Genomic DNA, 13,046 nt, shown 5'->3' with positions numbered 1-13,046 from the left:
ATTTGTATGTGTGTTCTTAGTGTGTTGTGTGCATGTGTGTTTCTGGGGTCTGACCTAGAGCCTGCTTAGAGTGTGCTCTACCACCAAACTACATTTCCATCCCAATCCTCCTTTTTTAAGCCCTGGTGAAATTGAGTTGTAGTATCTACTGCTTCTTATTTACCTATTTATCTGTTACTAATATATGAGTTGTCCCACCTTTTGACTATAGGGAACAATGTTGTTTTGACCATGAGTTTGCAAACATCCCTTGAAGTCCCCACACTTACAGTTCACCTACCTTTACAGGAGTAACGTTAATGGACCAGATGGTATCTGTAGGCACAACCTTTTAAGAAACTCTGAGTTGATATCCACGGCACTGTTAGACATTCTCACCAACTGTGCATGTGGGTTCCCATTTCTTCACATCCTCCCCAACACTTACTTCTCTCCCTTTTTTTAATTAGAATATAGATAGAGATATAATTGTTCTGGTGGGTTTAAATGACAGCTCATTGTGGTCTTGGTTCTTTGGTTCACATTTCCTATTTACAAATGGTAGCCACCATCTTCTGTCACACTTTTGTTATTTGCCTGTGTTGGAGAAGTATGTATTCAGGTCCTCTGACAGTTTTGAATTGGGTTATTTGTCCCACTGGTTTTTCTTTTTCTTTTTTTTTTTTTTTTGAGGCACCTATAATGTAAGTGTATCTCCGTAAGACTTGCTTCAGTTTCAGAAATGCTAGAATATCAGCATGTGTGTATGAAGTTGTTTTTACACGGCTATCTTATTTGTGGTGATGATAATCCTGTCCATAAAGAAGGTTGAACTAGTTATCAATAATTGACTAAAAATCGATTTTACTCTCTATTTATCAGTATCTACTTCAGTTAAACTCTTGTGTTTTATGTATATACTGTGTTCATTGTGTGTGGGGTTGCATTCAGTGGGTCAAGCATGGCATTAGATCATTACATTAAAAGTCTGAATCTTCAAAACAATGAAGCCTTTGTGTCTCTCCATTTTAAATACCAGTTATTAAGAAACTATTCCAAATACTATAGAGAAAAGTACTTGTGCTTTTGATTAATTTACATGACATAGAGTCAGTTGCTCTGCCACAGGGACTACGTGATAAACTATTGCCTCTGGTTTTATCATGGCAGGACCTGGGGACTCTGTTCTCCATCCGAGTTGTGGGGCTCTCCTTGGCCTGCAGCTACTTATCTCCACAGGACAGCTGGCCCCTTTGTCACTGGGCAGTTGACAGGTAAGGGAAGAGATAGCTTGTGCTCTCACTGAGCTAAGCTTACAGAAGAAGACTATGTAACAATAAAACTACTGATAATGATAGCCATTCTTTATCAGTTCCTCTCTAGTACCAGCTACGTTGTTGGGTCCTTAGACACATTTTGCTACCTTTTTTTTAACCCTATGTCCAAGCATGGCCACTTCAAAGATGAGAGGGCAATGAGATTACCAGAGATCAACTTGCTCATACTTACACAGCTGGTGACTGGAGAAGCCGGAGTTTGCACCCAGATTGGTCTAACTGATGCACTCACCATGTGGTTAGGTCATGCTTCAGACCCAGTTAGGATGAGTGTCCCCTTAGAGCTGGGTGAGAATCATATAACTATCATCAGTCCTAAACTGTAAAGGGTTGTGGACTAGGGCTGAGGGATAAAGCCTCAGGGGCTGACAAGCCTGTGCCTCTGACCTCATGATGCTCTGCATGTCTATTCAATAGCTTGTCACAGTGAAGCCCTTGCTTCAGGGCTGGCACAGTGTCCACAGGGTGATTTTGCTGTCTATATTAGTAATCTGATACTTTGTTGATATTCCCATAGAGCGTAGTCCACTGTAAGGTTCTCTGGTTTCCTGACTTGGTCAGCTTGAGCTGCTAATCTGGAATGTAGAGGTAGACCAGAAGTCTCCCCAGAATACCGCATTTATACCCATTTTAAACTGTTAAGTTAGGGAGACAGGAGCTGTGTCAGCCAGGACCTGCTTTGATCTAACAGGAAGGGAAGTACTAGGGAAGAAGGGTCTTTATGGCATTCGGTGTTGGAGATGACAGTTAATTCCTCAACATGTGCTCTCCGGGCTGGATCCAGCCTGTACTAGTTGTTACCATCTATGACAGGAACTTGAAGCACCTAAGTACGTAAAAGTGGTAGGACAAAGTAATCATTGTACTTGCTATGTGTACTCTTATGAAGTACACTCTTCACACTGTGTGAAAGTTCTGTGAGTCCAGAATTTTCTATTGAATCTTGGGACAATGTCACACATTCTAACCAATATTTTGGGCTTGAACTTGGTCACTACTTTTCTTCTTGATTCAGGGTAAAACTTCCTACCCTTCACTTCCTTTCTTCATTTCTCTTGCTTTTCTGAAATGAGTGGAGCCCCGGACGTTGGGAGGAGTGAAGTTCTACTCACTGAGATTTTTTTTTTATGCATTGGAGGGTTTTCAAGACTGGAGTGGTGTGGGCAGGTTTGCAGTGGCTCCTGCATTGTTGTGGTCAGGGATGTTAGTTCTTCTGGGGCTTCATCAATACTGCCTTTTTGTGTGAGATGTTCATTGGGTGTTTGTCTGACATTGTGGTGCTGTGACTATGTTCCTTCCGGGAAGGGGAGATTTACTCTGTCTTATGGTTTCAGTTCAGCTGGCTCTGTTGTTCTCGGGCCTGTGGTAAGACAGAGTATCACATACTAGGGAAGCTTCTTTACCTCATGTGTGCTAGGAAACAGAGATGCAAGAAGTTAGAGACAGGATACTCCCAGTGACCCACGCCCAGTGACCTACTCCAGATAAGCTTCCCTATTAAAGAATGTCACCAGCTGGTGGTATGAGCATGTGGGTGACCTTTCATATTCAAATCATGGCAATGTGTCTTGTAGACCCTGAAGAAGTAGCAGGACCTTCAGTAAAGCAGTTAATGGAGTCATAGAAGCTAGAAGGCTTTAGAGCTCCCATCTCTTGAGAACCTCAGTGAAAGGGCGTTAAAAGGTAGGCAGAGAGCTAAGGCCTTCAGCAGACTTAGAAACCTTCAGTGTGGTTTGTAGTCATTTTCGTGGTGTTTTTGTTTGGAACATTCTGCCAGGGAGGAGGGGGAAAGCCAGCCACTGAGCCCTGAGGGCTGTGGGAAGGATCTGTTTTCTGACAGGCTTCCTCATTTTCTCCTCAGGGCTTTGCACCTCAGGAGGCCAGGAGGTCCTCCTCACGTCAAGCTGGCTGTGGAATGGGACAGCTCTGTCACAGAGCGGTGAGTTAATAGAATTTTACTCCTGTGGAACTAGGCTGGGATATGGGCCTCTGACCATAAACTTTTCCTGGTCCTAGAGTTTCCTCTAATTAGAGTGTAAGATCTGGCACACACACCTCAAGATGATGGATGTCACTCCTCTTCGAGAACTTACAACTGTCTATTTAAATAGCCACGATGGGCATAGTGACCATGATGGGGTCAGTGGGGGTTTTAGGTGTAGTAGATGCTCATGTAACCCTCAGCCTGGGTCATTCACTGCTCAGAGCACTTATTTCCAATGAGCTATTGGTTTCATCTTCATCCTACCCTATGTAGGAGGACTATGAGTTGCCTAGAGGTTGAAACTGAGATGCACAGAGGTTAAACAATGCCTAAGTCACATGGCTCCTGTGCACAGAGCTGGCGCACACAGAGCTGGGGTTTGAACCCAGCCTGGTTGGCTTGAATCTGGGCTCGTCACTTCACTTGGCTGTCTCTCATAGCGCCTCGGCATATCAGACAGACTTTGTAAGAGGGCATGTTTCAGTCCATCAAGTACGACTTCCCCTCTTGCCAGGTACTAAAGCTGGTGCTGTTGGGTAAGCCTAGGACTTGATTCTTTGAGGGACTGGTCGGGGAGACCGGTGATTCCCTAAGAGTAAGTGCAAAGTCATGGGTGCAGGAGGTTTTAGGAACCCACAAGCAGGGTAGCTTTGCCTGTCCGATGCCCTGCTCAGGTTTCCTGTCTAGAGACAGTCAGATCCTTCCGGGAGGGAGAGCTCTGAATACTGTGCCCCCTCATTCCATCCAGCCTGTTTGGGAGCCTCCAGGAGGAAAGGGTCCAGGATGCAGACAGTGTGTGGCGACAGCAGCAAGCACACCAGCAGCCCAGCTGTACCCTGGACGAATGTTTTCAGTCCTATACCAAGGAGGAGCAGGTCTGTCCCCTTACCCCACCCCCACCATTCTACTCCCTGGCTGGGAGGAGAGCTGGTTGCCTTGTGGTGGGTTGGTTGTATACTGTGGTGGCCTCACAGTCTTGATGGCTTCCTTTCCAGCTGGCCCAGGATGATGCATGGAAGTGCCCTCACTGCCAAGTCCTGCAGCAGGGTGTGGTAAAGCTGAGTTTATGGACTCTGCCTGACATCCTGATCATCCATCTGAAACGCTTCTGTCAGGTGGGAGAGAGAAGGAACAAGCTCTCCACGCTGGTGAAGTTCCCACTGTCTGGACTCAACATGGCTCCCCATGTAGCACGGAGGAGCACCAACTCCAAGGCAGGGCCTGGCCCTTGGCCCTCCTGGAAGCAGCCCATCTGCCTCCCGACCACCTACCCGCTGGACTTCCTCTACGACTTGTATGCTGTCTGCAACCACCATGGCAGTCTGCAAGGTGGGCATTACACAGGTGAGCCTTGCCATGCCTCTCTGTGCGCAGCAGCCATTGCCTTGGGACTTGGCTCTAGCCAGAGCCTCAAGGTGTCCCCAGAATTGGTGCTTCTTGAAGGCCAGCACTCTCCCCATTCACTGTGGCTGGTTTGTCACCCACAGCACACAGGGGACAAAAGAGACGGTACGCAGTTCTCTGAGAAGCTGGTGTTGACTTAGACTGAATGTTGCACTATGATGTCAGTAGTGTCTTGTGTTTTCAGGCACATCAAATATGGGAGGGTAAAGTACCAGAACCAGGATATGATGTTTGCCCTCATTCATGACGTAACACAGAGTCTTACTACATTGGCATCCCTTTATTTTGTGGGGTGCTTTTAATTTCTATTCATCTGGGTCATTTAGAAGCAGTAGACAGAAACAAAAACAAAAGAGAGAAACAAAAACAGAGAAACAAACTGCTGAGAAACTCTCAGAGTGGAGCTTTCCCGATGGGTGTTCTCAGAGATGGTGTGACTGACCACTTCTTGACCAGTGCCGTTCCTTCTGTCCCGTCTTGGTGATCGCAGAAGCCTGTAGGAGAGCAGTTGGCAGCAGCACTTCCATGTCCAGTGGGTACACAGTTGTGTAGGTTGATCCCTGTGGTCTCAGATGCCACACTGCTAGTACAGTGCCCTCAGAGAAAAAGAGGGAACCAAGGACCTCGCGAGTGAACAGAGAAAGGCTGAAGGATGAGACTTGGCTGATCACACAAAGGCTACAGCAGGCACCAGGTTACTCTTGTGCTGTTCTGCTTTGGTACCCGACCCATCGTGCACAGTCGTCCTGCTCCAGGTGACAGGGGATACCAGTTTCAGCCTGGAGGACCCTGTCCAGTCAGAGCCTCAGTCTTTTTCCTCTGGGCTAAAAATAGCTCAGTACAAATCCCTTGAAATCTATGTGTATATGCATCTCAGGAACCATCTTTCCCACTGTAGTTACCTGAGATTTTAAAAATAATATTTACTTTTTTGAAATTAAAATATTATTATGTCATTTGTCCTCTTTTCCTCTCTCTAATTCTTTTCAGGTACTCCCACCTTGCTCTCTCAAATTCATGATCTCTTTTTCTTTAATTGTGTATGTGTGTACACACATGTATTCCTAAACATGGAATACAACCTGCTCACTCGATATCGTGTTATATGTACTCTCAGGCCTGACAGCTTGGTATTAGATAACCAATTGAGGAAGGGGGAGATCTTCCCTGAGAAAGACTATTTCTTCCTTATTTGCTTGTACTTCTTGCTCTAGGGCGGAGGCCCTGTGAGGTTTACTCCGTCCATGTTACTGTACCTATTGCTGTTGTCCCTGTTCAGATCTTGTTTAGGTGGCCATGTGGTTGAGACTCAATGGGTGAAGCTTCCCTGAATTTCAAGGAGACAGTCTCACAGCAGACTTCTTTTCCTCTGGTTCTTATCGTCTCCCCGCCCTTCCTCAGTGTTCCAAGCCCTAGGTGCGAGAGCTGTGTTGTAGATGTGTCAGCTGGGACTGAGTACCACATGGTCTCTTGTTCTCTGCAGATTGGTCAGTTGTGGTTTTCTGTACTGATCTCTGTCTATTACAAGGAGAAATTTCTTTGGTGAGGGGTGAGAACAACACTTATCTGTGGGTATAAGAGTAAATACTTAACATATAGTTAGGAATTATGCTGGTTTAGTAAAAAGGCAGTAGTAGGTGTTCCATATAGGGTACCATAGACAATCACCAGCTTCTTCATTTAGGGGAGCTCACCTAGTGGCTCCAAAGAGAGGGCAATAGAAGTACAACATTTGAGTCACTGCATGTCTTAAAATGCCTTTGCTGCTAACCTTGAATGGCAGCTGGTTGGACATAGAATTCTAGGTCAATGGTGAGTGTCCCATAGTCTTTGGACAGGGATGTTCCTGGGAATGGGGATAAGGACAAGGCTCTTGCTTTGGAGATGGGGCAGCCAGTTTCCTTTCCTTTTCTGGGATCTAGTTTCTTTCTGGAAGCTTTCAGGTCCTTTATCACTGCTGCCCTGGAATTTCACAGGCTGCCCCTCTGTGTGGGTCTTTTCATTCACCAGGACTATGCTTGCTCTTCAGTTCTGGAAACCTCCTTGTATTTATTTTTAAAAATTAAAAAAAAATGGTTAAAAACTGACAACCTAAAGAGAGACCTTTAAACACACTGTGACACACTATAGCTTCCACAATGAGTTCTTTTTTCTTCTGTTGCTGGGAAGGTTGCAAGGGTACAGGGTGGGTATAAGGAGTGAGAAAGTGTTTGCATTCCTGTAGGAGAGTTCACCACAGCTTATATGGGTGAACCCCTCACCCCCAAGTTTTGCCAGTCTGATGGGGGGGGATGATATTTCAGATCTAGCCTCTTCAGTGTTGAAGAGCCCTGAATGTCCTGTCCTGTGTCCTTAACTGTTTTCCATGTGGCTATTGTTAGCAGCCTCTCCTTAGCATCTGTCCCAACAGACCCTGAAGTCACTTGTCTTGCTGAAGGCTTACATTTCATTATTTCAGGTAGCCAACTGGTCTACCATTCTTTTTATGACTTTGGACTTTGAGGTGTGCTGGAAAAGCCAATTTCACTGCATTCCTCTGTTGCCCTCCAGTGCTTTTGAGGTTTTCGATTTTCACAGTTAAGTCTGTGATCTGGAGTTTCTTGATGTTTCCCCACCATGAACCTGTTCCTGCAAGACCATTACTAAGGTCCCTTTAATTTAGTGATTCTACATTTCTGTGTTGGGTTCTATTCTGGGCTTTGGCCTTTTCTCCTCTCATTGCCCTAAAGTCTCAACCTGTGGCTACTTCCTTGGCCGTCTTCAGGACTGACCCTACCCTGACCCCCACTTAGATAGAGGCTGTAGCCATCACAGAGATCATCAGCATATACAAAGACACTTTGGAGAGTCCAAGAGTTTTAGGAAATGTTTTACTGTGTCACAGTGGCCAGCTCCAGGTCTTCAGTAGGGGAGTAAAAGCATCTCCTGGTGTACATTTTAAAATAACTGTTCTGTAAAGATTGGTAGAAAACAACAGTGGTGCAGGCAGGCAAGGATTGCTGTGGGAGGCGGTCTCTGAGCCTCCAGTGAGAGTTCACATTGGGGACTGATAAAGTATTCTAGACATATTTTGAGAGTACTATCCTGAGAAGAATACAAAAGTCCGAAAGCTAGGGCTCATGGGACCTGTGCAGCCTAGGTCCTGGGCTTGGCAGCAAAGAGTTAAGACATAGATGTGGCCACATCTACATGTGTGTCGTGGGAGTCTCATATTGAGCCACATGTGATTAGGCGTAGACCATGTAAACCCTTGTTAATACTGTCAGAAAGGGAGAGACAAGAAAGGCACAAGGCCTTTCTCAGACATGCTTAAATGGACATGCTTAAAGTAGGGCAACAAAAACGTGCATTTTTAGCTAGAACTGATTTCTGTACATTCTGGTAAGGCCTGGAGTACTTGCTGGTCTGGCCAATCACTAAAAGTTGGCCAACTTCAGGACCAGTGGGTTTGGGGGCTGTGCACTGAGCTTGGAAGGCCAAGTGTTTATAGCTGGTTAGAGGTGGTCAGAATCACGTTCATCTTTCCGTAAATATTGGGCTTCAGTCCTTAAGTAAGAAAAGGCATTCCTTAAGTAGGAAAAGGCAACCAGGAGTCTCATTTTCTTTTCCACGATCATTAAGAGATGTGCACTTTGCCATGTCTCAGCATAATTGGATGAGTGGTGGATGACAGTACTGGCTGACCTTGTAACACCAGGCCCCGTGTTAGGAGAGACTGTGCTGGATGAGATGACAGTGTGCACTCACCTTCCAGTGAGCTCTCCTGGGTAAGATACCCTGGTTGTGAAACTTTGTCTTTTTCTGGTTTTATAGAAATCAGTTCTAGCTAAAAATGGACATTTTTGTCGTCCTACTTTAAGCATCTCCATTTTTGAGCTCTGCCTGTGGGGAGCATCTTCTTGCCTTGTGGCTTTAAGCATTGAACTTGGGGATTGAACCTTTACAGCCTATTGCCGGAACTCCCTGGATGGCCAGTGGTACAGCTATGATGACAGCACAGTGGAGCCCCTGCGAGAGGATGAGGTCAACACCAGAGGGGCTTACATCCTGTTCTATCAGAAGCGGAACAGCATCCCTCCCTGGTCAGCGAGCAGCTCCATGAGAGGTGTGTGCCACAGCTCAGGAGGGGGTGGGTTTGGATGTCATCTTAAGAGTTGAGATGTTCTGGGCCAGTGAGATGGCTCAGCTATAAGGATGCTTGCCACCATCCTTAGCAACTTGAGTTGATCCTTGGAACCTATTCCTCCTGCATCCTCTGAGCTCCACACAAGTGCTGTTGGGACACATACACACACACACACACACACACACACACCTCATTTTTTCCTAATTATTATTGGAAAATAGCCAGAGAAAATGAAGAGTCTTCCAGGTTTGAATCAAAACTAACTCAAACCTGCCTTCCATTTATAGAAGGCAGACATTGAGAGAGGAATAAAACACTTAGATCCAGGCATGGTGACTCATACCTATAATCTCATCCCAGGGGAAGCTGAGACAGGAGGATCATGAATTTAGACTAGCCTGGGCTACTCAGTAAACTCCTCAAGTAATATGCAGTTTAATAATAATAAACCTATTAGAGAAGGCCAGAGGGAGGTATCCTTAATGCCATTATGAAGATTTGGCTCCCTTGAACTTGGTGTGTTCACTGTATATTGGTCTATAGGATCTGGTGCCATGGGTTCTGGGGGGCAAATGCTATCACTTTGAATCTGGATTTAAATGTGACTACTAAAATCCTAGAAATCTGGCTCTGGAAAAGTAGTCCCATTTAGGAAGCCAGAGTTGGCAACAAATAATTTCATGGAAGACATTTGAATGCACCAAGGAACTATCTTTCCTGTGCTCACTAAAACATCATGGTTCCAAGGATGTCCCATTGTAGGTTTCTAAATTCTATGGTTCCAAGGATGTCCCATTGAAGGCTTCCCCTCTGGCCATTCACCTTTGTTTCTATAGTTCCCCTCTGGTTCTGTTAGTCCAGAACTGAAAGATAGGAGTCATCTTGGGACTCTTGAGGTGGGCCCGGAAACCTGTGTAGAACAATTCTGTGCCTAGCTGCAGGCTCCTCAGAGATGTGCCATGTTCAGCTCTCTGTTTTGCTTCTTCTGCAGGCTCCACCAGCTCCTCCTTGTCTGATCATTGGCTCATGAGACTCGGGAGCCTCAACAGCAGCACGAGGGGAAGCTTGCTATCCTGGAGCTCTGCCCCCTGCCCCTCCGTGGCCCGGGTACCTGACTCTCCTGTCTTCACCAATGGTATCTGCCACCAGGACAAAGGTATGAGGTTAGACTGGCTGTCTTTTTCCCCCCTGCTTTTCATTGTGAAAGTGTTGGCACCTCATACCATGAACAGAAAGACCTGGTTCTGATAAGAGGGGTGTTGTCTCTTGGGATCTTCCTAACACTCACCTGCCTCTCCATCCATCCGTGATCCTCCTCTGTCCATAGACACAATGGCTCTTTCGAGCCATAGGTTGTATACTGGTAGTCAATCAACCACAGATGGGAAATAGAAAGAAAAAAAATAGACTTGTACTAAACATGGGCAGAGTATTTTCTTGTTATTTCCTAACAATAACAACTATGTATGTAACAGTTACACTGCATCGGATGTCATAGGGAACTGTGTGGTTATTTAAAGCATACAGGAACATGCAGGAAGATAAAACACATGGGAGGTGTGTATCAGTTACATGCAAATACTACAACATTTTCTATAAGGGATTCGAGCATCTTCAGGAGCTAATCTCCATGGGCTCTGAGGAACCACTCTGCATACACTTTCTGTTCCCACAGAGCTTAGTACCTCATGGAACAGATATGGAAGCGAACACAGCAATATAGTTTAAAGCAGGGATAAAGGGAAAGAGGTGAAATGGGAAGGAACTAGCAGAGGCTGGGGAAGATGCAGGGAGCCTTGGCTGGTACACAGGGGAGGTGATGTGAGTAGAGGCCTGAGCAGAGACTCATGCTCATGCAGAAGGTTGGGAATATGTTCATTGCAGATGCTGTGAACGATGAACATGGGGTGAGGGGAGAGGCAGAAGAAACCACAGCTTCAGAGCAGAGTGAGGAAGGTGGAGGGAGGTGGATGGGCAGCTTACGATGTGCCGTTTGGACTTCTAGTGCTGTGGATAGTGAGTGAGAGCTGGGAGTAGGGCAGGGGAGAGACAAACCAGGCAAGGCTCATTCCCAAGTGCTGGAAAGCATCTTTCAGAAGGAAAGGGTCAACTGTGTTCAGAACTAAGGGTTGTGGGGCACCGGTCTGGCTGGAGGGCCACCAGTGACTTCCCAGGGGCCTTTATGGGTGGGAGGGAATGGAGGCACAGTTGAGGTGCAGGAAGCAATGGCACGAGCACATGTCATCATGCAGCGTGGTGGAAGGCCAGCAGCTGAATCTGCACAGGAGGCTGGGCTCAGGGCACCTTCTGTTTGCTGAAAGAGCTGACGAAGCATGCTCACATTCAGGTGACCTCATCCAGTGGAGAAACTGCAGGAAAGCAGAGGACAGGATTTGGTTATAGACGCAAGTCTCTGTACGTGTGTGTGTGTGTGTGTGTGTGTATCTCCTTGGGCAAAGAAAAGTGGTCACATGACTTTTAAAATTTTAATTTGGGCATGGTAGTGCACACCTTTAAATCCCAGCACCAGAGAGACAGAGACAAGTGGATCTCTGTGAGTTCAAGGCCAGAATGGTCTACATAGTGGGCAAAACACTCACCTACTATGGGCACTGGGTTTAATCCCCAACATCAATGAAGGAAGGGAAGGAGGAACAAAAGAGGGAGGAAGGGTAACAAGGAGGGAGGGTAGGAAGGCTGAGTGGAGGGTAGGAAGGAGGGAGGGTAGGAAGAAAGGAAGAAAGGAGGGATGGTAGGTAGAAGGTTGGGAAGGTAGATTAGTGGCTCTGGAATCCTATTTCCTTGTACCTATCTTATTCATTACTTCCCACTCTCCCAGAATCTATGCCAGATTAGTTTTACTGTTTTAATTAAAGGATGGACAGGGGCCAACTATGACACATCTGTTGGACTTTATTCCAGGCATGGCGAGTGGCTGTTGGAGAGTTCGGAGCAGGGCAGTAGTCAGTCTGGTTTATAATATAAAAATGCATGTTTACAAGGATGAATTTTACCCATGAAGCCATATGGCATACGGGCTTTCTGTTTGCCTTATTTTGTTTACCACAGTTCTTGGGAGGTGCATCTGGTGTGCATAGCAGTACATTATTTTTTATTTTATTTATTTTACTTATAAATAAAATCAACCCAGAGATTCTTACTTCTCTGTTCAGAAGTTAGCTTGTATATGTGAGAGAAAGAGAATCAAAGCAAAGACAGGGAATAGGAAAAAATGTGAAGAGTGAGGTAGGGATCAACCTTTGCTCTCCATGTGTTCACTGCCGAGTGAAAGTTTCTATAGATGCAGACATCAGCCCTGGAGAAATCTGGCTTGCTCGTCAAAGGAAGTATCTTGAATTACTACAGATTTTCAGTTCCTGAGATACTGGTGGCTTCTCTGTAAATCCATGCAGTGTCTCTGTGGGTCCAATATGATGGATTATCTCTGGATGGTGTTTGCTGACAGACGGCACCATTTCTCTTGCCAGATTTTCTCACATTATAAGGATAGGTCACATTTTATCCTAGTGAGGTTAGACTTAGAAGTTGTCTAAGTTACAGTCAATACTAAAAGTTGAGCATGCTTAATCTGGAAATTCCAAATGCTTCAAAATATAAAATTTCTTACCAATATCATGCCATCACCTGCAGAAAATTTCACGCCATGAAATCTCGTCTTGTGTACCAATAACTAAGAATATCATGTGAATCACTTTTATGCTGTGCATACAGTGCATAAAAGAGCCTCATGTTGAGACATGGGTTCTATCTCCAGGAGACCACATTATTCTACCTATCCCAACATCTGAAGAGGTTTGAGACCTTCCACACTTCTGGTCCCAAGCACTCTGGATATACTGACCTGTATTGCTGTGACATTTGGGTTCATGTCTTCTGCTGTGCATACGCCTGTGTTTCTGTTGAGTCCATACCTAGGGGTAAAATTACTGGGCCCTAGTCTATGTGCTCACTCATCAGCTGCTTGTTTCCATGTACTGTAGTCACTGCTATATCTGAGAACATAGTTCCTGGCACATCCCAGGGTCCTAGTTGATAGCAGTGAGTGGGTCAGTGTGATGAAAGAGTCTTCTTGCTACCTTCTGCTTTACTCTCTGGTGTTTGGCATTTTGAGTTTTCACCATTTCACCACCAGATGGAATGCTGCAGAAGTGTGTGTGTGTGTGTGTGTGTGTGTGTGTGTGTGTGTGTGTGTGTG

The 13,046-nt window shown here is 45.7% G+C and overlaps 1 protein-coding gene across 2 annotated transcripts in view; it reads left to right on the top strand.

Moving 5' to 3' along the window:
* Positions 1–13,046, top strand: part of Usp43 (ubiquitin specific peptidase 43) — a 62,308-nt gene that overhangs the window by 39,332 nt on the left and 9,930 nt on the right. Inside the window, exons 9-14 of one of the 2 annotated variants that reach the window (XM_028780171.1) lie at positions 1,150–1,253; positions 3,178–3,255; positions 4,049–4,175; positions 4,296–4,629; positions 8,651–8,809; positions 9,822–9,986. In XM_028780171.1, coding sequence (XP_028636004.1) covers positions 1,150–1,253; positions 3,178–3,255; positions 4,049–4,175; positions 4,296–4,629; positions 8,651–8,809; positions 9,822–9,986 — 967 coding nt within the window. Of the gene's footprint in view, positions 1–1,149; positions 1,254–3,177; positions 3,256–4,048; positions 4,176–4,295; positions 4,645–8,650; positions 8,810–9,821; positions 9,987–13,046 lie in introns of both variants that reach the window. The other variant, XM_028780170.1, reaches the window with a different exon arrangement.

Source organism: Grammomys surdaster, unplaced genomic scaffold, assembly GCF_004785775.1.
Source record: "Grammomys surdaster isolate TR1022 unplaced genomic scaffold, NIH_TR_1.0 364, whole genome shotgun sequence".
In the NCBI taxonomy this organism is placed as follows: Eukaryota; Metazoa; Chordata; class Mammalia; order Rodentia; family Muridae; genus Grammomys; species Grammomys surdaster.
The sequence above is the reverse complement of the archived record's forward strand: the minus strand, read 5'-3'. Positions and strand labels throughout refer to the sequence as shown.